This window comes from Lissotriton helveticus, chromosome 6 (assembly GCF_964261635.1).
Source record: "Lissotriton helveticus chromosome 6, aLisHel1.1, whole genome shotgun sequence".
NCBI lineage: Eukaryota > Metazoa > Chordata > Amphibia > Caudata > Salamandridae > Lissotriton > Lissotriton helveticus.
In genome coordinates, this window is record NC_136067.1 from 11,876,566 (window position 1) to 11,900,707 (window position 24,142).

At 43.4% G+C, this 24,142-nt stretch overlaps 1 protein-coding gene across 1 annotated transcript in view; it reads left to right on the forward strand.

Moving 5' to 3' along the window:
• Positions 1 to 24,142, forward strand: part of TTBK1 (tau tubulin kinase 1) — a 405,906-nt gene that overhangs the window by 151,857 nt on the left and 229,907 nt on the right. The window contains exons 2-4 of the mRNA XM_078647282.1: positions 7,883 to 8,041; positions 12,041 to 12,188; positions 20,153 to 20,226. Of these exons, the coding sequence (XP_078503408.1) occupies positions 7,934 to 8,041; positions 12,041 to 12,188; positions 20,153 to 20,226 (330 nt within the window). The 5' untranslated portion in view covers positions 7,883 to 7,933. The remainder of the gene's footprint in view (positions 1 to 7,882; positions 8,042 to 12,040; positions 12,189 to 20,152; positions 20,227 to 24,142) is intronic.

A 24,142-nucleotide genomic window follows, 5' to 3' on the forward strand; every position in this document is an offset into this window, starting at 1 on the left:
TTGATGAAAGTCAGTTAAGTATTTTCTGAGTTACTTAAAGATTTTTCAGATAACAACTGGAGATGCGAAGGGTTGCATCAACTCCCGGATCTTGTGCTGTGATATGATTGGCTGCCAACACTTCTAACCAGGAAGTATTGGCAGCCATCTTGTGACTTGGTTGAACCGAGTCACTGGAAAAAATGTAAATAAAATAAAAGGGGGCAGGGTAGGAACCGCCTGACCCCCTAAGCCTCTTGGAGGGGTGTCCCAGAGGGACTCCACAGGGCCTAAAAAGCATTTTATTTAAAAAAGTTAAGCAGGAGTTGCAATGGATCCGCAAATCACGCAGAAAAAAATAAACAAATGAAGCACGGGCTCCCGCACATGTTATTATTCAGCCCCTGGGTGGGCCAGGTCCCTGGGGCATCATGGAAATAAAGAAGGGGGGCCCACGAGCCCCCCCCCTCCTGGGAATTATTATGCCCCGGAGACCACCACCTCCCCAGGGCTTAATGTTCATAAAAATCCAGCAGTTGCATGTGTTGCTGTCACCTCCCCAGGGCAAAATGCAAAATGAATGGGTGGTCAGTGTGGCCCCCCGCAGCCGTGGGGACGCCACCTCCCTGGGGCCAAAAAAGAAAATTAGTGCGGGGCCCATAGGGCACCCCCAGAGCTCCAGGGACCGCTACCTCCCAGGGAGAATTCATAATTATAGACTGGGGGTCGCGCGGCCCTGCCACAGCCCAGGGAACCACCACCTTCCTGGGGCTGTGCAGTGCAAAGGACGGGGGCCACACGGCCCCCCTTCTGGATCCATAGATGGCCCTAGGTACTGCCACTCCCCAGGGCCAGCTCCTGCTATATGTCCCAGGGTGCCTAACCAATCCATAGCAAACTTTGCTTCGCTTTCAGCAAACAAGAGGACTTTGCTCTTGCTTGCTCAACGCAGACCACAATTGCTTTGACACAGCAGTAGCTGCATTTAAGCCGCTCCCTCTCTGTCAAAGCAATGCCGGCTCCTGCAGGAGGCGGGGAGCCAGCAGGGATTGCGGGGGCCTTGATGCTCCCCCGCAGACCCTAACATTGCTAAGTGGGTGCCCTGGGTGGGATCAGGGCACCCACATTAGAGGCCAGGCCCCGGGTAATGGGGTCCCTGGGGCCAAAATCAGCCTGGGAGGGCTTTTAGTTTATAAAAAAATATTTATCAAAAAGGCTGGTCCCCGGGGTATGTGGTACCCGGGGCTGAAATCAGCTCAGCCCCTCTCCCCTATTCAAAATAGGCCTGGCCCCTGGGGAAGGGGTCCCCAGGACCAACATTGGTCCAGGGAAGGGGCCCACACTGACCCCCAAATAAAAATAATCATAATTAAAAATAAAAATGACAAGTCGCCGGAGGCCCGTCCCCTTTCTTCACCACTCTGCAAATGTGCCTCCTGGCGCACTGCTGGTTGGGTAATAAAGTCCCCTTGGGTCCAGAGGGTCCTTGGGTGCCAACAAGCTCTCCTGTTACCTCCTGTAAATCCCACACAGGCTGATTGCTGAGAGGACTTCGGAGGCACACCCCCTTTGTCCACCACTCTGCAAACACGCCTCCTGGTGCACTGCTGGGTGGGTGATGAAGTCCCCTTGTCTCCAGAAGGACCTTGGGGACCAAGAAGCCCTCCTGTTACTTCCAGTAAGACCCTTACAGTGGAATTCCTGAGAGATGGCCAGAGGTACCGCCCTCTTTCTCTACCGCTCTGCAAACGCGACTACTAGTTAAGTAACATAGAAATTCACGTAAAAAACAAAGGTTACAGGGGCATTATAATTAGGAAACAGAATTTTAAAAACCTTAGAAATTCACTTAAAAAACCAAAGGTAACAGGGACGTTATAGTTAGCAAATAGAATTTGAAAAACCTTAGAAATTCCCTGAAAAACCAAAGGTTGCGGGGACGTTATAGTTAGCAAATAGAACTTGAAAAACCTTAGAAATTCCCTGAAAAACCAAAGGTTACAGGGACGTTATAGTTAGCAAATAGAATTTGAAAAACCTTAGAAATTCCCTGAAAAACCAAAGGTTACAGGGACGTTATAGTTAGGCTCAGATTTCACTCATACAAAACCAGTGAAAGTCTTCATTTATAGTTAGCTGAGCTAACTATAACTTACGCCCCCACAATGCACTGCTTAGGACATCACATAAAACATCTCTCATGACATAGTCAGTGAGATCACTGATGACATCTCAAATGACATCACCAATGACATTACTGATGACATCATCCACAGAACAACTTACACACAGCCACTCACTCACACACAACTACTCACACACCTACTTATTCATCCATATAGCCACTCACATACCCATACAGGCACTCAGATACCCACTCACGTACAGATATACACAGCCATCTCACATAATATATGTTAGAAATAGTATCACTCATTAGTAGTACAGAAAGTATACTATTTTACCTTTTGTAGTACCTTAGTATATATGTTTAACACTCCTAATATTTTGGAAAACACTCACACTCACTGGATGATGTCATGAGTGATGTCACTGACCATGTCATGAGTGATGTAATGTGCGAGTTCATAAGCAATGCATTGCGGGGGTGTAAGTTATAGTTAGCTCAGGTAACTTTAACTGCCGAATTTCACTGGTTTTGTACAAATGAAATCTGAGCCTAACTATAACGTCCTTGTAACCTTTGGTGTTTTCAGTAAATATAAATATGTAACCATAAGTAATATATACATTTGTTAAGCAGACCTAAAGAATATCCATGCTTTTTAAAAACCATAGTTATTATACATATCTGTAGACAAAAATACTCATATCTAAATACTTACAAGTAATCAAATTATACATTTTTGTATACTCAGGGATATGCTGAGGATATATTGAGGATATTCTGAAGATAAGATAGTGATCTTATGTTTGGCTGCCCGCACAGAGAAAGATGTACCACCTATGTTTTTTTTCTTGTGCGGTGGGGTTTAGAGGCGATGTGCCAAACTTGAGGCGAGGTTCCTTTGTTGAATATATTTGGTGATTTTATTCCTTATGCTTGGGTCACCCCCTACTTCCCTGATCCTGTGTGCTGTATGCCCATTTGGTCATGCATGCGTGTCCACAGATTCCTAAAAGTTGTCTATACACACCCTGCACCAGAGGATGGCGTGGAGTAACCTAAACAGCTTCCGCTTGCTTGTTTCGTACCTTCAGGGCTTGCAGGAGTGAGCGTGACGGTGCAGCCCGCTCACATCAGGTTGGAGACTGGGTCCCAGCGGTGCCCGCTGTGAGTTTAGCCATTAGCAGTCTCACAAGCTCTGTTTAGGATGGTGAGAGGTTTCTGTATCTTTGCAAGGCTTGGTGATGGCGATGCTGTGGCAGACTGTTTTAGGCATCATTTTGATTTCTAATTTTAATTTCTGCTGCCTTTGCAATTGATCCACAGCTTCAGCATTAATACTTTCCCCCTAACCTGGTACACCAATGCCAGACACCCCCGCTCACATGCACTGCTGCTGACCTTCGGCCAATGCTGAGCATCATTTGAGGCTGTGCAACTTGCGTGTGGTCCTCCAACACACTCATGACCATTGCAATCAGTAGGAAGGTTACTTCCCCAAAGCCTCAAATGATGTCTGCACAATTTCTGCCTTTAAAGTTTAAGCTTGATTATAGAGATAAGAAAAATATATATGCAGTTTTTCTTTCAGTCAATAACTCATAGAGGTATCTAGACAGCATGGCACAGTTTATTTTTTGGGTTTGGTCTAGAGTTGGTCCCCTTGAAGACACCGCACTGCTAATATTGCTGGACAAGCCTGGCCTTTAGACCCTTTCCAGCGTCATCTAAGAGCTGGGTTAGAGGATGGAATACTAGACCTGTTCCAAACTAAGCTGACAATGCTGACAGAGCCACATTTCACATGTCACCCAAACCAAATATACAGCCAACTTCTATTTCCTGACCCATTCATACACAGTGAATTACCACCTATTTCTGATGTTTTCCCTGTCAGTGAATCCTTTAACTATTTCAGGTCCAATCATGGCTAGGAGTCTTCCGTTCATTATGGCCAGTACAGCTTTCCTTCACAGCTGTTACTCAATCTCTTGACTGGTTCTTGACCCAGGGCAAACAAAGCAAACACGTCGGGCCGATTCACAGAACTAACTTAAGATAAAATCCTAAACTTACTACTTTTGGTATTCACAGAAGTTAGGATTTTGTCTTAAGTTTGTCTTAAGTCTGTCTTACGTTTGTCTTAAGACACACTTAAGACAAAATTCTAACTTCTGTGAATACCAAAAGTAGTAAGTTTATGATTTTGTCTTAAGTTAGTTCTGTGAATCGGGCCCAAGGAGACCTAGCTATCCTCAGCAGCGGTTACTTACGTTCTTCAGTGGTTCTTTACCTGGCAATCCTCAGCATCTCGTCCACAATCCCTTGACTGGTTTTTTACCTAGCTATCCTCAGTAACTATTACTCAAGCACTTCAATGGTTCTTTAACTCAGCAGCTGCCCCACAATCCCTTTAATTGTTCTTTACCTCGCTGTGCCGAGCAGAAGTGCTTCAATTATTTTCTTTTAACAATGTCTCTCAGCAGCTGTTCTTCAATCCTTTCAATGGTAATTTCCTAGCTACTCTCAGCAACATTTATTGAAAACCTCAAATGGTCTTTTACTTAACTGTGCTTAGCCACAGATCCCCAAGCCCTTCAGTGGTTCTTAACCCGCCTGTCTTCAGCACCCGTTCCTCATCCCTTCAATTGTTCTTTTCCTAGCTGTCCTGAGCAGCTGTTCCTTAATCCATTCAACAGCACTTTATCTAGCTATCCTCCGCAGTTCTTCCTCAGTCATTCAATGGTCTTTTTCTAGCTAACCTCAGAAGCTGTTCCACAGCCATCCGAATGGTTCTTTATCTAACTAACCTCAGCAGCTGTTTCTCAGTCTCTCGAAGGGTTCTTTGCCCAGCTGTCTTAGCAGCTGTTCCCCAATCTGTTCATTGGTGCTTTACCTATCGATCCTCAGCATCTGGTCCTCTATCTATTCAATGGTTATGTTATGTTATGTTATGTTAATTTCGATTTATATAGCGCCAAATCACCGACAGGTCTCTTAGCGCTTGCTTTGGGAACCCGTCCTGGCTTTCCCTGCGAGATTACCCCTACTGGGCATCCCCAAGGTGAAGACCAGGCATCCCGCCGCGGGGGGGCCGTAGTGGAGATTAAGCAAGCTATTGCCCAGAGTCGCAGAGTGTGAACCCATGATTCAAGTAGGCACCGAGGCGAGAATTATCGAGTCCGTGGACATTTGGGCTCATGACCCTGCCGCGTTGGGAATTGAACCCTGGTCCCGGGTCTGATCTCTGCATCAGGGTCTGCCTCCTCTAACCAGTGAGCCACACTTCTTCTTGGTTCTTTACCTATCTATTCTCAGCAGGTGTTCCTCAGTACTTTGAGAGGTTATTACCTAGCTATCTTCAGCAGGTGTTCCAAATCACATGAATGGTCCCTTACCTTCTTGCCCTCAGCAGCTGTTCCTCAATCCCTTGAATGGTTCCTTACCTAGCTATTTTCAGCAGCAGTTCCTCATCTATTTAATTGTTCTTTTCCTAGCTGTCCTAAGCAGCTCTTCCTCAATCCATCTAATGGTACTTTATTCAGCTATCCTCTACGGTTCTTCCTCAATCATTTAGTGGTTTTTTTCTAGCTCTTCTCAGAAGCTTCCCCTTCAGTCCTGTGAATGTTTCTTCATCTAACTAATCTTAACAGCTGTTTATCAATATATTGAATGGTTCTTTACCTAGCTACCCTTAGCAGCTGTTCCCCAATCCATTCAGTGGTGCTTTACCTAGCTGTCCTCAGCAGCTGTTCCTCTATCTATTCAATGGTTATTTACCAATCTATCCTCAGCAGATGTTCCTCAGTGCTTTGAATGTAGCTGGTTTTCCTCAATCCATTGAATGGTTCAAACCTAGCTTTCCTCAGCAGCTGTTCCTCAATGCATTTGATGGTACTTTATCAGCTATCCTCTATAGTCCTTCCTTAATCATGCAATGGTACTTTTTATAGCTATACTCAAAGCCATCCCTCGGTATCTTGAATGGCTCATTACCCAGCTGCCCGCATCAGATGTTCCTCAAGGCCTTCAATGGTTCTTTACCTAGTTAACTCCAGCAACTGTTCCTCAACCCTTTTGATGTATTCTTTTACCTAGGCATCCTCAACAGCTGCTCCTCAAGCCCTTCGCTGGTTCTTTTTCTAGCTTCCTTAGCAGCTGAACCCTCAATGGCATTATGGCGACTTTACCCAGCTATCCTTTGCAACTCACCATCCGTTCCAACTTGACTCTTTCTAAATTCTCTCCCAACCGTTTCTCCTTACATTGAGATGTGGCCTTTGATCCCTTTTTGGCATTTTACAGAATTCTGTTCAATTATTTCTTGCTCTTTAATGAATCTCTTCCTAATCACTCCATAAACTGGTTACTGAGTTTTTATCACTAATCTCTTCCACCATATCTTTCTGTGAACTTTAACAGCCCAAAATGCTTTTGCCTTCTCCTTGACTCTTTATCAAAATATCTTTAGCTTTGTCTCCCTTGTCCCATTTTCAGGTTGGTCTCATCAGCCCATTCTCCATCCCTTCATAGCTAGGTTTTAGAGATCTATGTGTCAGTGAGCCCCCACCTCTGACTACCTTCTCACTGTAATTTAAGAATTCACTCTTATACATCCTTTAGATTTTGCCTGATCCCATTGTGTCCTATTTCCATGCTGTTTATGAAGTAATTGCTCAATTTCTCTTTCACCTTTTCCCAATGTTCACCTTGCTCCTCCATTCTTTGCCCGTCCATAACACTTTAGTTCAGATTCTGTATTGATTCCCGGGCCACTGTTTATTCTTATATACCAGTAGTCATTAGCTGGTCTAGATTCATTCTTTAAGTTCTTCATCTGTAGAGCTGTCTGCAGAGAGCTTGCTCTTCACTCTACGGCACAAATGGTCTAGTTGTGCTGGGAGGAAAGACAGGTCCATTGCATCAGCTCATGTGCACCACACACAGAGAGATGGTTTAATATCTGAAAATGCTTTATGCAGCCTTGTGTGTTTCCAAATTAAAGAGAACTCAGGGACCAGGATATGTGTGTAACATCAAAACCAAAAAGCTAGTTTGAAAGAATGGAATTCCGTGCGCCATGACCTGTGTTTTTTAAAATATTCATGAGCAGTATTCTTTTGTCCTTTCCATTTCTACCACCATCTTTATGCATCACTCACTTAAAGTTGATTTAGAAAATTGGGCATTTCCCTTTTTAGAACATTGAGCGGCCAGAACCGGACGATCAGCCTATGGATATAACATAAACCACCTCAACAGATATACATTCATACTGAGTTATCTAAGCTTAAATTGCTTGAATTTTTCAATAGACTACTAGGTGTACTTTATCCCACCACGTAGGTTGCAGCCTCCACCCACCAAGACACCCTGTGTTGGTACCCAGTCTTGGAATGACTAGCTTGGCCATTCAACCAGTGACCCCCAGCTGTGTCAATTGCTTTCAATCATTAGGACTGGCGTCATGGCATGTCCTCCATCTGCGAGGTGTGCACCATGTCCCCATGAGCCATCCTTCCTTTGACCTCCGTGCATGGTATGCTGCATTTGCCAGGTCTGTGCATGAAGGCAGCCAGTTGGATTCATGCACGGTGACAGGAGAAATGCTATCCATGGGGCGGAACACCACATGCTCTTCTCCAACTGCCTTGTCCCCAGCTCTTGTCATTTCCGTATGAGGATTAGCAAGTATTCGCTTTGCTGGCATGATTCCCCTGCCTGCCTATTCTGTGGTTGGTAAACTCTTGTTTTCTGTGTTTGTTCTTCTTCTAGTTAAATGGCTCATTTAAATCGGGTGCCAGCAAAATCCTCTCTGGCTGGCAGATGCAGTGCCTCGCGTCAGTGATCAAGGACGACGCCAACATGAGCGGGGGAGGGGAGCAGGTGGACATCCTGCCGGTGAGCTACGTCGTGAAAGACCGGTGGAAAGTGGTGAGTATGTATGCTACTAACTTTTTACCCGAATCCACTGCTTGTTTTTGGGTCCATTACCGTGTCACTGACCAACTTACAAACTCCAGCTCACCCTAAACACTCCCTCTACTGCTCCCTCTGCCTATTACCTCCAAGCTACGGGCCTGAATTAGATCTTGGTGGACGGGTTACTCCATCACAATGGTGACAGATATCCCGTCCTCTGATAAATAAATGCTATTGTATCCTAGGGCCTGATTTAGATCTTGGCCGGCGGGTTACTCCATCGCGACGGATATCCCGTCCTCTGAAATATAAATGCTATTGTATCCTAGCGCCTGATTTAGATCTCGGGGGCGGGTTACTCCTTCACAACGGCGACGGATATCCCATCCTCTGAAATGTAAATGCTATTGTATCCTAGGGCCTGATTTAGATCTCGGCGGATGGGTTACTCCACAACGGCGAAGGATATCCCTTCCTCTGAAATATAAATGCTATTGTATCCTGGGGCCTCATTTAGATCTCGGCAGACGGGTTACTCCGTCACAGCGGTGATGGATATCCCCTCTTCTGAAATATCAATGCTATTTTATCCTAGGGCCTGATTTAGGTCTCGGTCGACGGGTTACTCCATCACAACGGTGACGGATATCCCGTCCTCTGAAATATAAATGCTATTGTATCCTAGGGCCTGATTTAGATCTCGGTGGACAGGTTACTCCATCACAACGGTGATGGATATCCCGTCCTCTGAAATATAAATGCTATTGTATCCTAGGGCCTGATTTAGATCTCGGTGGACAGGTTACTCCATCACAACGGTGACGGATATCCCGTCCTCTGAAATATAAATGCTATTGTATCCTAGGGCCTGATTTAGATCTCGGCGGACGGGTTACACCGTCACAACGGTGATGGATATCCCGTCCTCTGAAATATAAATGCTATTGTATCCTAGCGCCTGATTTAGATCTCGGCGGACGGGTTACTCCATCACAACGGTGATGGATATCCTGTCCTCTGAAATATAAATGCTATTGTATCCTAGGGCCTGATTTAGATCTCGGCAGGCGGGTTACTCCCTCACAACGGTGACGGATATCCCGTCCTCTGAAATATAAATGCTATTGTATCCTAGGGCCTGATTTAGATCTCGGCGGACGGGTTACACCGTCACAACGGTGATGGATATCCCGTCCTCTGAAATATAAATGCTATTGTATCCTAGGGCCTGATTTAGATCTCGGTGGACAGGTTACTCCATCACAACGGTGACGGATATCCTGTCCTCTGAAATATAAATGCTATTGTATCCTAGGGCCTGATTTAGATCTCGGCGGACGGGTTACTCCATCACAACGGTGACGGATATCCCGTCCTCTGAAATATAAATGCTATTGTATCCTAGCGCCTGATTTAGATCTCGGCGGACGGGTTACTCCATCACAACGGTGACGGATATCCCGTCCTCTGAAATATAAATGCTATTGTATCCTAGGGCCTGATTTAGATCTCGGCGGACGGATTACTCCATCACAACGTTGACGGATATCCCGTCCTCTGAAATATAAATGCTATTGTATCCTAGGGCCTGATTTAGATCTCGGTGGACAGGTTACTCCATCACAACGGTGACGGATATCCCGTCCTCTGAAATATAAATGCTATTGTATCCTAGGGCCTGATTTAGATCTCGGCGGACGGGTTACTCCATCACAACGGTGACGGATATCCCGTCCTCTGAAATATAAATGCTATTGTATCCTAGCGCCTGATTTAGATCTCGGCGGACGGGTTACTCCATCACAACGGAGACGGATATCCCGTCCTTTGAAATATAAATGCTATTGTATCCTAGGGCCTGATTTAGATCTCGGCGGACGGATTACTCCATCACAACGTTGATGGATATCCCGTCCTCTGAAATATAAATGCTATTGTATCCTAGGGCCGGATTTAGATCTCGGCGGACGGGTTACTCCATCACAACGGTGACAGATATCCCGTCCGCTGAAATATAAACTCTATTGTATCCTAGGGCCTGCTTTAGATCTCCGGGGCGGGTTACTCCATCACAACGGTGACGGATATCCCGTCCGCTGAAATATAAATGCTATTGTATCCTAGGGCCTGATTTAGATCTCGGCGGACGGATTACTCCGTAAATCTTGATTATTCTATGGGATTTATATTCCGACACACGGGATATCCGTCACCGTTGTGCCGGAGTAACTAGTCCGCCAAGATCCATATCAGGCCCAAGCCTAGCAGTATTAAGATGCATACCTATGATGTGGTCGGTAATGTCACTGATTGTCATTATTATATGACACCACACATGATCTTTGTAGAGTCATTTCATGTCATATTTGTATATTAGTACAAAGGGCATTTCAAGGTCCGATACCTTTTTAGGATTATACCTCATTCTCTTAGAGAATCATAAAAATCTGGAGAAATCAAGTTTGGTACGGTATCGCTTTTGCCCTGAAGAAGTCCATCTCTTTGGACGAAACGCGTTGGCTGGTCTACCTTACATGTTGTTTGATACTCCTGATCAATAAAAGACGACTTAAAGAAATTATTCGGGATACAGATTGTATAATTGTCAATGTATTAATGAATTGTCAATGCATTAATGTGTTGGTGCACCAATTGCTCTTTAAGTGGAATATTTTGGGAACAGTGGGACCGCACCTTGACAGTGGGTGCTTGGTTTGAGTGCACACATTTTGGGGTACATTACCCCTTGTTCTAAAGTGACATATTGGGGACAATAGGTTAGGTGCGAGCCATTATAGGGTTTCACTGTCAACATTTGTATGAACTTCTTTTGAAATTAGTTTTGGCTGGCAATGTTTCCATTGTTTTCAGATGTCTCGTAGGCTAGATTATTTTTGAATAATACATTAATACACTAGGCAACATCTCAACATATATTTTCATTATTGGAACCCTCAGGAGTTACTGTTCAAAGTGCAACACCTAGGATAGTCACTCATCAGTTGTATTGTGTCAGGCAATAAAAATAACGTCTACGTTCTCACCTTTCCAAATCATTTCATATAGTCACGTTTAGAATCTACACCCGTGCTTTTAGCGTTCTGCCAATAAAAGAACATGTATCCACTAGGTGAACAAATCCCGCTTGCTGGCTCTGAAAGCCCTACATGGACATAGTCCATAACTCTGGCTTTTCAGTGTCCCAGACACTACCTCTAGACTTTCTTAAAGACCAAAGTTAGCGCCATGAATTGCTCTCCTTTTCTTTTAGTCGAAGCTAGTGCAGTCTGACCAGCGTTGGGGAGATATGTTGTCGCTAATGTCTGTTACTTACCACCCTGGCTGAATTATTTTTGTAAATGTTGCAACTTACTCTTGGTTTTCTTGGGAGCTTCCAAAGGCCTAGTAAAGTAACGTTCAACCCGTGAGCCAACACTGGTTCTTGTGGTTGTTGCCCCGCCATTCTCCTCAAGGAGGGGCTGCATCGTGGTCAAAGTGCAGATGTAATATCCACATGTGCTGGTTATCTAGGAGGTTATCTGGTCATCTTGGTTCTGCCTCTTGTTGAGATATTCCTGTTGATCGGCCCAGCCACCCTGGTCTCAAGGACCATCCAACCCGGTCACCGTGCTCTGAGCCCTGTCGGTAAAGAATGACTTCGCTTCCATGGAGGTCGCTAGGCTCTCTGCGACCACCAGGAGGGTGCAGACATTATTGTACGCAATCCTAGGCATGTTTAAAGCTGCACTAAGTACAATATCCCCCTTTCCTTAAGACCGTGCGATGGTGGAGTCAGTGGCGGGCTGGTTGTGAAACGCACGTGACATTTCCCAGTGCCAGAGGGGTCTACCCCATGAGAACCTGGGTATGAGTGGACTCTGCCCTGACCTCAGTCCCTAGATCTCAACACAGATCCTAACACTAATCAGTAAGAGTCTACTGTCTTTCATTGTAAACTGAAAATTGTGTGAAAATGCCTTTTAAAGCCATCCTTATGTTGCTTCTCTCCAGCTCAAGAAGATTGGCGGTGGGGGATTCGGGGAGATCTATGAGGCGATGGATCTTCTGACGCGGGAGAATGTGGCCCTGAAAGTGGAGTCTGCGCAGCAGCCCAAGCAGGTTTTGAAGATGGAGGTGGCGGTGCTCAAGAAACTACAAGGTACGTGGCTGCTAAAAGTCTGTAAAAGTGCACGGTGAGAGGAGTAGGCTCTTTGCTTAGAATATAGTTTCTTTCCCTGGGATACAAAAGCCATTGTCCATAATGTAAACTCTTGCCTTAGCATGCAGTGTCTTTGTCTTGGGCGTTGACTCTTCACTAGGACGTTGTACTCTTTACCTTAGAAGCAGACTGCAAAAAACTAGAGTATTAGTTGAAGGGGGTGAGAACCCACTGCAAACATTAACCCCTTCCACGCGGGGCTAATTCCCCCGTGGTGCGGGGGGGGGCTGCGCGCGGCACTGCGGTACTCATGACGAGTCCAGCCCGTCATGCTGCACAGCGGAGCTGTGCTTATGACGAGCTGGACTCGTCATGACTCCACCCACTCCTTTAGAACACCCGCACAGGCGGGGAATTAGCCGCGTGTGGGCGGGCCGCGGCAATTATGACTAGCTCAGCTCGTCATGAGCTCAGCTCTGCTGTGCCTCATGACCAGCTGAGCTGGTCATAAGCATACAAGGGGTTAGTTACAGTTGTGGTCAGGGTGAACCAGAAAAGTCATTAAATAAACCTGCGCTCCCCCCTGACAGCTGTGGCGCAGAGCAGTCCGCCTTAACTCTAGAGGCAATGTGTAAAGTAGTTATGTAGTACACAAACAGCAATAAAGTGAAAACACTAGAACAATGCCAATCCAATTTAGAAAAATAGGGAATATCTTAATAAATATTATGACAGCAAAATGACAAAAAATCCGATAAGTAGAAGCAGAGATATGTGTATTTAAAGATTGCACTAAAATTAGCACCAAAAAACACTAAGGCCAACCATAGGTATCTAGGCGTGCTAGACAGGGTCAAAGACACAAGTTTAGGCCTACCGCTACGGACAGCAGGATGGTTACAGGGATCAGGCTTGTCCTAGTGGAAAGTTTACCTTCTTATGTAGAAGCTTTTATGGCAGTAGAAAGTCTTCTGCGGTGCGAGGCAGCTGACTAGATCCAAGGAAGTGCTTGACAATAACTGGGAGGTGCTACGCAAAGTCTCTGCAGTGATCGGAGGCTGCTCGATGTCAGGTCTGGTGAAACTGTTGATGAAAGCTGTCCGCATCGATGCTGGGATGCAGCCCGGCTTCGAGTCTGGGGAAGCTGTTGATCGAGTGCGGCTCTGCGTTGCTCGCATGCTTCTTAGTGTCAAGTCGGTTGAAGCAGTTGATCGAGTGGTGCTTTTTATTTTTAGTTGAAGAGAAGATTTTATTTATAAAATAGAAAAACAATCACAATATAATAAAATACAAGATAAAATCAGGTTACACAGACTGCTAAGGTAATGAATAAACAAGGGGAAAGGAAAGGAAAAAGGTAAATGACAAGCGCATATATGTAGAATAACATAACCACTTATACAATAACTATTCTAAAAGCATAGAGCAAGAAATTAATTCAAGATTGAGTAACACTTGACATGAAATACATATTCAAAATTGAGTGATACTGACATGAAATACATATTCATAGGGGTTTAGTTACTTCTTCAAGTCAAGGATTATGAAAACATGTTGTATTTGCAGATATATTCAAAATAATAATTATGGGTGACCAAAGAAAATCTCGCCTAATAGCAAGGGTAACTGGATAAACAAATGCTCTATCCAATCTGTGATTGTAGCAGACACCATACCTCCAAGCTTGGTAGGAAACCTTTGTAGAATCCTTCCAGGTTTTGGTAATTTGTTGGAAAGCAACTGCAAGAAGCAAATCGATTATATAAAAATTATGAAAATATGATGCCCGATCTTTAGAGACTCTACCCAGGAAAATATTGACAAACGTAAAAGGGATTTGTGTGTGAAAAATATCATTCATTTGTCACCAGACCTGTGTCCAAAATGAGTGGAGTCAAATAACATATGTTGTAAATCTGCGGGAGATGAAACAGGAGTAAATATACGTCAATTGTAAATAAAAAATAATGTTTTATTAGCTGCTCTAGAAGATTTTTTTTTATTCTAGTTCAAATCCTATTTCAAACAGAGATATAAAAGGAAATTTGAAGATTAGATTCCCAAGAAAGTTCCACCTCTGTTTAATTTGAGTAACTGAAAAGGAGGTTAAATGTTTATATAACTGACGTGCAGAGGGAGAAAGTCAGACCCGACAGAATACTAGGAGTTGAAGAGTGGGACATAGGAGTATGTGAAAGGTAATTATAAGTTGATTGAACAATCGAAATTAAAAATGTATATTTGGGTGCATAAGAAGAAGGTTGAGAAAAACGTGTTTGAGCAATGATAAAAGGTATGCAAGGGTCACCTTGAAAAAGTTGATGAACCTAACAAAGTCCTTTACCATGCCAGTCCTTCCAAAAAATGATTTAATTTTTAATTTTAGGATATTTGTTATACCATATTGAAGATTGCAAAAATTGATCTTTAGCATTGCGATAAGCAATAAAAACTGGGTGAAGAAATGTACATCTATTGGTAAAAATAGGAAGGGAAAGTGACTGAGGTCTTTGTATAAAGGATAACAATTCTTGAAAGGAAAAAGTCTGAATAAAAGATTTTCGATAATAGTCCATAATGGTAAAATTGACTTTTCATCCTCTTGCAGTAACAAAGAGCATTGTTTGAGGGATAATGCTGTATGATAGGTTTGAAAATCCTGAAAATGAACTCCCCCTAAATATTTAGGCTGTTTGAGTTTATGTAGAGTCATGCGGCACGTCTCCTTATTCCATAGGAATTTGGATAAAATAGAGTAAAGTATCTTATAGTGAGATGTAGAAATATTTATAGGAATATTAGAAAGATAAAGTATTATAGGAACTAGCATCATCTTTATTGCAACAAGGCGACCCCGCCAAGATAAAAATAGGGAATTCCATCTGGACATAAAAGACCTCAATGTTGTCTGTAACATTTTCAAATTGAGTGATATAGATTCCTTGATAGAAGGCTTAAACCATAAACCAGAAAAAATATAATAAGCAGAAAAACATAATTTATTCAACAGAAGAATTTCACACTTGTCAGTATTCAATATATATCCTGACACCAGAGGCGCAACTAGAGTCAAATTTCGGGGGGGCTAAGAATTTTTTTTGGGGGGGGGGGGCTGAATCTTTAGGCAATCGGCAGAGTCGAGCTGCAGGGGCTCTTAGAAGGGGTGAAACAACAACAAAGCCCCATTAACATGCACAAGGTCTTTTAAAGATCTGTGAAGTGCTCGGGTGCGGCTGTGAGCGGGCCCAGGAAGTGTCTCATCCCGGGCTGCCACACACGACGGGGGGCTAAAGCCCTTTGAGGCCAATGGGTGTTGCGCGCCTGCCTGACACAGAGTCAAGGAGATTTACTTTGGATAAAGAAGCAGGTAAAGAAGTCTGTGGTTGTGAAAGAAAGAAAAAAAATATCATCCGCATAAATGGAAAGCTTTAATTGACTAGCACCATGCTGGAAACCTGTAATCTGGGGATTTAGACGAATTTTAATTAAGAAGGGTTCAAGAGCAAGAATAAAAAAGAGGGGGGAGAGGGGACAACCTTGTTTAACACCATGATATAAAGAAAAAGATGGCGAGATAAGACCGTTAGTTAAGATAGAAAAGGCAGAAGAAGAAAATTACAAAGAAACATAAATAATAAACGTGGCACAAAAACCTAACCAGATTAGAGTAGAAAAGATAAAAGGCCAACCAGCACGATCAAACGCCTTTTCAGCATCTAATGAGATAGCTGCAACAGAGTACTTATAGGATTTGGATTTGGTAAGTAAATGGAATATTGTCTAGTATTGTCTGAAATATGTCTGCCCTTAATAAAACAACTTTGTTCCCGACCAACAATTGAGGTAATACAGATACTAAACGTAGGGCCAACATTTTTGCAAATATTTGTAATCTAAATTGATTAAAGAAATGGGTCTATCATTCTTACACAGAGTATGATCTCTACCATCCTTGGGAAGGAGACATATCAAAGTATCTTGATAAAGAACCACTTGATTGTTGAGAAGAAATAAAAAAGAGAAAAAGAAATAGGAAGTTTAGAGAAATGAGATTAAAAATCAATAGTAAAACCATCAGGCCCTGGGGCTACACCACGTAAATAGTATAAATAGCATTAAGAATGTCTTGGATGCGAATAGCATCATCTAATGCTGAAAAAATTGTAGGAGGAGAAGGAGGAGTAAGAGAATATACATATTGGAGAATATCTTCTTGAAGTACAGAAGAATCTGGAGCATAACGAGTCTGAAAAAACGGTGTAAATTCTGATAATATATCTTCATTTTTATAAACCATACGATTGGTAGACGGGAGGATGGAATCAATTTTGGTAAACTCTTTTTTTCACTTTGAGGTAATTAGCCAGAAGCTTTTCAGCCTTATTTTTTACATCCATAACGTTTAGCAGAGGCTTTAAGTAAAAACTAGTTGGTGTTTTCTGTAGAAAATTTATTGAACTCAACTTTGGATTTAATAAGCTCTTCGAGACAAGTCTTTGAGTTTGTGTGATAGTAGAAATGTTCTAATTGCTTAATGCGGGCCATAAGTAACTTAAAACTACATTGAGAAGCGTTCTTTCTATGAGATACAAAAAAGATAATAAAGCCCCTGGTGGCAGCCTTAAAAGTGTCCCATATAATCTGAGGTGACATGGATGGGCTCTCATTTTCAAGAAAAAAGTAGTAGCAAAAAATTCTAACTTTTGAGTAAAATTGCAATCCAAAAAAAGAGTTATTGAATCTCCACCTTCTAGTACCTTGAGTAGGTGGAAAAAGATCCAAGTCTAAAGTAATGGAGGCATGTTCCGAAATCTGTATGGAACCAATATCTGAATGAGAAATATGTTGCGCGAGTGATTTAGATAAAAACAAATAATCCAAACGGGATTGGGAAGAATGTACAGGGGAGAAGAAAGTATACTCTAAAAGTGAAGGATTACTTAATCTCCAAGCATCCACTATAGACTGTTGCTGAATAGTAACTGTAAACTGAAAATGAATGTGGGAGGGAATGAATTTGTATTTAGAATTACGGTCAATAATGGGGTCAAAAACCATGTTAAAATTGCCACCAAATATTAATTAATCATCTTGATAGGACATGAATTTAGATAATATTGTGGGGCAAAAAGTAGTGTCTGGAGCAGTAGGCGACTAAAGATTAAAAATAGTCATGGGGATTCTGTTAACCAGCAAAGAAGCAGAAACCCATCTACCCATCACATCAGCACCCTGTGTAAGGACCTGCAGGTCAAGACGCTTGTGACATAAAAATGGCTACTCCATTACGTTTTCCCGTACCCAGAGAAGTAAAAACATGACCAACCCATTGCTTTTTAAGTTTCGATATTTCCTTGTCTAAAATATGAATTTCTTGCATTAAAGCGATGCCACAATTCAAATTAGACATACGTGCCAATACCCTCTGGCGTTTTATAGGAGAGCCTAAACCCTTAACATTCCAAGAGATAACAATAATTAAAATATACAATAAAGCCATATGAGCAATACAAAATTGACAAAGAGCATGCATAACTATATCAGCAAAACTGAATATCATAGAAAAAAATAAATAGCTATGAAAGAAAAAGAAATGGAAAACAAATAGAAAGTAAGATATGAGGAAGGAAAAAGATGGGAAAGACAGAAAGAGGGAAAAATACCTAATAGAAAAAAGAAATAGACTGAAAAACCACAGGAAAGAGAAGAAAAGAAAATAGAAGTGTTTACAAAAAGGAAAGACAAAAACCATACGCATAGAGAACAAACTAACAGACCAAAAATAACATGGACAAAATGAGGGCGGCGAAGCCACATAAGGAAGATGATACTAACCAGACAACTCAGGCCAGATCGGGACCATCCAAGAGCAGATGTTCATGCACAAACACTGCATCTAACAAAGGGAAGAAAACGTGAAGGATAAATAACACATAGGCGGCAAAAATCAAAACAGGCAATGATTACATACACGTAGGAAGTATAGCATTTAAAGCACATCACAATTAACTTAAACATTAGAAATCCTGGAAACGTCCATATCTTTTCTCCTCGGTGATCCAAAAAAAAATGTTGAAGTAAAGCTGGATCCTTATAGCTTGTGGTTTTATTTTTGTATGTGACCTTAAAAAGACATGGATGAAAGAGTCCAAATCTGGCGTTGAGACTATGAAGCGCTGGCCCCTTGTCTAAAAATGACTTTCACCAAAGGGCGCCCGCCACGGCGTCCAAGGTTTTCCGCGACTACACCTATTTTGAACGGGAGCCTGTGTTGTCGGACGGAACACAGGCTCCCATTGAAGTCAATGGGGGTCCCACCGAACGGCGTTCAGAAAGATCGTAATCGGTCGATTGGTCGGACTCCCCGAACTTGAGTGGGTCAGAAACCATTCTGAACCGAGTCGGTCGGAATGCTTTCCGACCGACATCTTAATGAGGCCCTTAATAGCAATATAGGCTATATAAGTAGAGAACATGGCACACTGACACATTTTGAGTAACTCTGCCTGAATGTTTCAAGTTTAAAAAAATACTTTGAATAAATGGAACTCAATTATGTAATAAATATCATCTGCATTTAGTTGAGACCGCGAGATATGATGCCATTTTTTTTCTCGTTTGAAAACCTGTATCATATTTTTTATAACATTTGTTTCCTGAATTGCATATTTTGATGGCTCGGCTTGTTCTTTGTGTTTTAGAGCCAAGACAGACCTATGGCTCGGCTCTTCCTAAGGGTGTCGGTGCCCCAGAAATATAGGGCCATATGTATCAAGGAACTATTTTGCGAATCTGTAATAGCGATTTTTAAGAAATCGCTATTTCAGAATTGCAAAATGGTATGTATCAAGAAAAATGCAATTTTTTAGCGATTTCTTGATATTCCTTAATTGGGAATTCGCAAAATGCAAATTCGCAATTAAGGAATACTTTCCCATTCATTTCTATGGGCCAGGAGGCCCATAGGAAGGAATGGGAATTTTCTCTCAATTTGCGATTCGCAATTTGCTAAGCGCAAATTGAGAATAATTTCAAGGGTGCAGGGGTGTCCAAAGGACACCCTGTTGCACCCCTGAAATAAGCATAGGTGCACAGTGGTGCACATACATGCAATTCCTTATTTTGCATCGGGATTTCCTTCATACATATCATTTTGCGAATTCGCATTCGCAAATCCCGAAATTCTGCGAATGTCAGCCTTTGCAAATGCGAATTTCAATGATACATATGGCCCATAGTGTCTCGACGCCCTTGCATGAACCGCCTAATCACACCAGTCCCAACTTTTGGGTGGTTCCTGTATCGCAGTCACTGGTTATGTAAACATTCGTTGGACGTTGTGTGAGCCATGTGTGGCGTTGACAGCTCTACTGTGTACGTCACAGCAGTGTAAGGCTCAGTAATGAATAGCAGGGAGTACCACAGTTCAGGACAGGTGCACTGGCAGAGCTCTGCCCCTTTGTACTTCAATAGGAGGGGATGCTGAAGGGCAAGATTCTGGTCCACTGGCAGAACCTTGTGTGACCCGCAGCACTAGGATAGCAGAAGAGGCTACAGATCACAGTGGTGGTGCTGTGACATTACTGTGGGTAACCCTCAGAACCTGGATGTCACAGGATCCTTCTGCTCAGGACTGAGATGCACTGGCAGAGCTGTGTGTGGCCCTCAGTAATTGAACAGACTTGAACGCTGAAGGCCACGGTTGCAGTGCTGTGCACAGCAGTGAGGATCCCAGTAGTGTAAAAGTAGGGGGTGTTGCTGGTCATCTCTGATGTGTTTCCAGGACATTGTGTGTCTCAATACTATAAAAGTATGGGGTCTTGCAGGTCAGTACTGTGGTGTGTTGCTAGCAATGTGTGTGGGCCTCAGTACAATAATAGCAGGAGTTTCATGGAAAACATCCATAAAGCTCTCACCTGTCTCTGCCCTGTGTGACTGTGTTTCTTCTATTATGCCCTCTGCAGGGAAGGACCACGTCTGCAGGTTCATTGGCTGTGGGAGGAATGAGAAATTCAACTATGTTGTCATGCAGCTGCAGGTGAGTTCTGAATATGATTGTGCACACTGTCAAAGAAATTTATGTTTCCATATATCTGAAAAAAGGAAAAGTGGCCAGCTGTAGCGCTGAGAGTGTCTATATAATGAAGGAAGAGAGGCCGTTCTAGCACTGAAAGTGCTAGAGCGCCCCACAGAAATAAGAGTAAACTTCCCAGACCTGCAAGTAATGACAATTGCTGGTCCAAGGGAGGGCCACTGCCCGCTCAACTTGCTGCTCATAAACTGTTGCATCAACCCGGCAATGACCGCTGCCAGCATTGAATCATTTACCAACATGCTGGAAGATATAATACTTAAATATGAACATTACCATGTGATTGTTGCAGGAGATTGTAATTTGAGAAGTCTGGAAGATGCCCCTGGCATACAAAATAAAGGGCACACTGCTCTCTCTTCTTAAAAATGTCAAACTCAACTCAGCTCACCTCATGATGAAACTACGTTCACCCTCGTGGTGCCCAAACCATCATTTCGAAACATATCTACTATCGACTATATTTTAATCAACGAGAAAATGGTTGATAAGTTGAAAGAATTTCAGGTCGATGAGCGAGGAGAAAGCCATCACAGGCCTCTATGTGCAACATTTTACCTAGGAACGGAATCAGCAGACCTCCAGAAAATGATGGGAGAAACCACAGGGGAGGAACACTTCAGAGCCCTTAAAAGAATAAAATGGACAAACAAACTAGAAGGGAAAATGCAGGAGTGGGAAGCAACGTGGGAAGTTCGAGAACCGCGGGAGATCAAGCTAGAGATGATTGGTCACTGGGAGGCACTAACAGATGATCTGTGACGGAAGCTGGGCAAAGAACAACGCAAAAAAAGACCTTCCCACAAGGCCCCTTTCTCAAAGAATCCACAGATACCGAGGAGCTTGAGCCAATGTAAAGGTGCTCTAATGAAGGCACTTAGAAGAAGGAAAAATAGTAGCGAGCTCTAGTGCTGAATGTGTGTATGTAATGAAGAAAGAGTGGCCGGCTCTAGTGTTGTGTGGTATAGTTAATGCAAAAAGAGTGGCCATCTCGAGTGCTGAGTGTGTGTATGTAATGAAGGAAGTGGCGAACTCTAGTGCTCAATGTGCGTATGTAATGAAGGAAGAGTGGCCAGCTCTAGTGTTGAGTGTGTGTATGTAATGAAGGAAGAGTGGCCAACTCTAGACCTGAGTGTGTGTATGTAATGAAGGAAGAGTGGCCAACTCTAGACCTGAGTGTGTGTATGTAATGAAGGAATAGTGGCCAGCTCTAGTGTTGAGTGTGTTTATGTAATGAAGGAAGAGTGGCCAACTCTAGACCTGAGTGTGTGTATGTAATGAAGGAAGAGTGGCCAGCTCTAGTCCTCACTGTGCGTATGTAATGAAGGAAGAGTGGCCAACTCTAGACCGGAGTGTGTGTATGTAATGAAGGAAGAGTGGCCAGCTCTAGTGTTGAGTGTGTTTATGTAATGAAGGAAGAGTGGCCAGCTCTAGTGTTGAGTGTGTGTATGTAATGAAGGGAGAGTGGCCAGCTCTAGTGTTGAGTGTGTTTATGTAATGAAGGAAGAGTGGCCAACTCTAGACCTGAGTGTGTGTATGTAATGAAGGAAGAGTGGCCAGCTCTAGTGCTCACTGTGCGTATGTAATGAAGGAAGAGTGGCCAACTCTAGTGCTGAGTGTGTGTATGTAATGAAGGAAGAGTGGCCAGCTCTAGTGTTGAGTGTGTGTATGTAATGAAGGAAGAGTGGCCAGCTCTAGTGTTGAGTGTGTGTATGTAATGAAGGAAGAGTGGCCAACTCTAGACCTGAGTGTGTGTATGTAATGAAGGAAGAGTGGCCAGCTCTAGTGTTGAGTGTGTTTATGTAATGAAGGAAGAGTGGCCAGCTCTAGACCTGAGTGTGTGTATGTAATGAAGGAAGAGTGGCCAGCTCTAGTGGTGAGTGTGTGTATGTAATGAAGGAAGAGTGGCCAACTCTAGACCTGAGTGTGTGTATGTAATGAAGGAAGAGTGGCCAGCTCTAGTGCTCACTGTGCGTATGTAATGAAGGAAGAGTGGCCAACTCTAGTGCTGAGTGTCTGTATGTAATGAAGGAAGAGTGGCCAGCTCTAGTGTTGAGTGTGTGTATGTAATGAAGGAAGAGTGGCCAGCTCTAGTGCTCACTGTGCGTATGTAATGAAGGAAGAGTGGCCAGCTCTAGTGTTGAGTGTGTGTATGTAATGAAGGAAGAGTGGCCAGCTCTAGACCTGAGTGTGTGTATGTAATGAAGGAAGAGTGGCCAGCTCTAGCACTGAGTGTGTGTATGTAATGAAGGAAGAGTGGCCAGCTCTAGCACTGAGTGTGTGTATGTAATGAAGGAAGAGTGGCCAGCTCTAGTGTTGAGTGTGTGTATGTAATGAATGAAGAGTGGCCAGCTCTAGTGTTGAGTGTGTGTATGTAATGAATGAAGAGTGGCCAACTTTAGACCTGAGTGTGTGTATGTAATGAATGAAGAGTTGCCAACTCTAGACCTGAGTGTGTGTATGTAATGAAGGAAGAGTGGCCAGCTCTAGTGCTGAGTGTGTGTATGTAATGAAGGAAGAGTGGCCAGCTCTAGTGCTGAGAGTGTGTATGTGATGAAGGAAGAGTGGCCAGCTCTAGTCCTGAGTGTGTGTATGTAATGAAGGAAGAGTGGCCAGCTCTAGTGCTGAGTGTGTGTATGTAATGAAGGAAGAGTGGCCGGCTCTAGTGCTGAGTGTGTGTATGTAATGAAGGAAGAGTGGCCAGCTCTAGTGTTGAGTGTGTGTATGTAATGAAGGAAGAGTGGCCAGCTCTAGACCTGAGTGTGTGTATGTAATGAAGGAAGAGTGGCCAGCTCTAGACCTGAGTGTGTGTATGTAATGAAGGAAGAGTGGCCAGCTCTAGGGCTCACTGTGCGTATGTAATGAAGGAAGAGTGGCCAACTCTAGTGCTGAGTGTGCGTATGTAATGAAGGAAGAGTGGCCAACTCTAGTGCTGAGTGTGTGTATGTAATGAAGGAAGAGTGGCCAGCTCTAGTGTTGAGTGTGTGTATGTAATGAAGGAAGAGTGGCCAGCTCTAGTGCTGAGTGTGTGTATGTAATGAAGGAAGTGGCGAACTCTAGTGCTCAATGTGTGTATGTAATGAAGGAAGAGTGGCCAGCTCTAGTGTTGAGTGTGTGTATGTAATGAAGGAAGAGTGGCCAGCTCTAGTGCTGAGTGTGTGTATGTAATGAAGGAAGAGTGGCCAGCTCTAGCACTGAGTGTGTGTATGTAATGAAGGAAGAGTGGCCAGCTCTAGTGTTGAGTGTGTGTATGTAATGAAGGAAGAGTGGCCAGCTCTAGACCTGAGTGTGTGTATGTAATGAAGGAAGAGTGGCCAGCTCTAGCACTGAGTGTGTGTATGTAATGAAGGAAGAGTGGCCAGCTCTAGTGTTGAGTGTGTGTATGTAATGAAGGAAGAGTGGCCAGCTCTAGTGCTCACTGTGCGTATGTAATGAAGGAAGAGTGGCCATCTCGAGTGCTCAGTGTGTGTATGTAATGAAGGAAGTTGCGAACTCTAGTGCTCAATGTGTGTATGTAATCAAGGAATAGTGGCCAGCTCTAGTGCTGAGTGTGTGTATGTAATGAAGGAAGAGTGGCCAGCTCTAGTCCTGAGTGTGTGTATGTAATGAAGGAAGAGTGGCCAGCTCTAGTGTTGAGTGTGTGTATGTAATGAAGGAAGAGTGGCCAGCTCTAGTGTTGAGTGTGTGTATGTAATGAATGAAGAGTGGCCAACTCTAGACCTGAGTGTGTGTATGTAATGAAGGAAGAGTGGCCAGCTCTAGTGCTGAGTGTGTGTATGTAATGAAGGAAGAGTGGCCAGCTCTAGTGCTGAGTGTGTGTATGTAATGAAGGAAGAGTGGCCATCTCTAGTGCTGAGTGTGT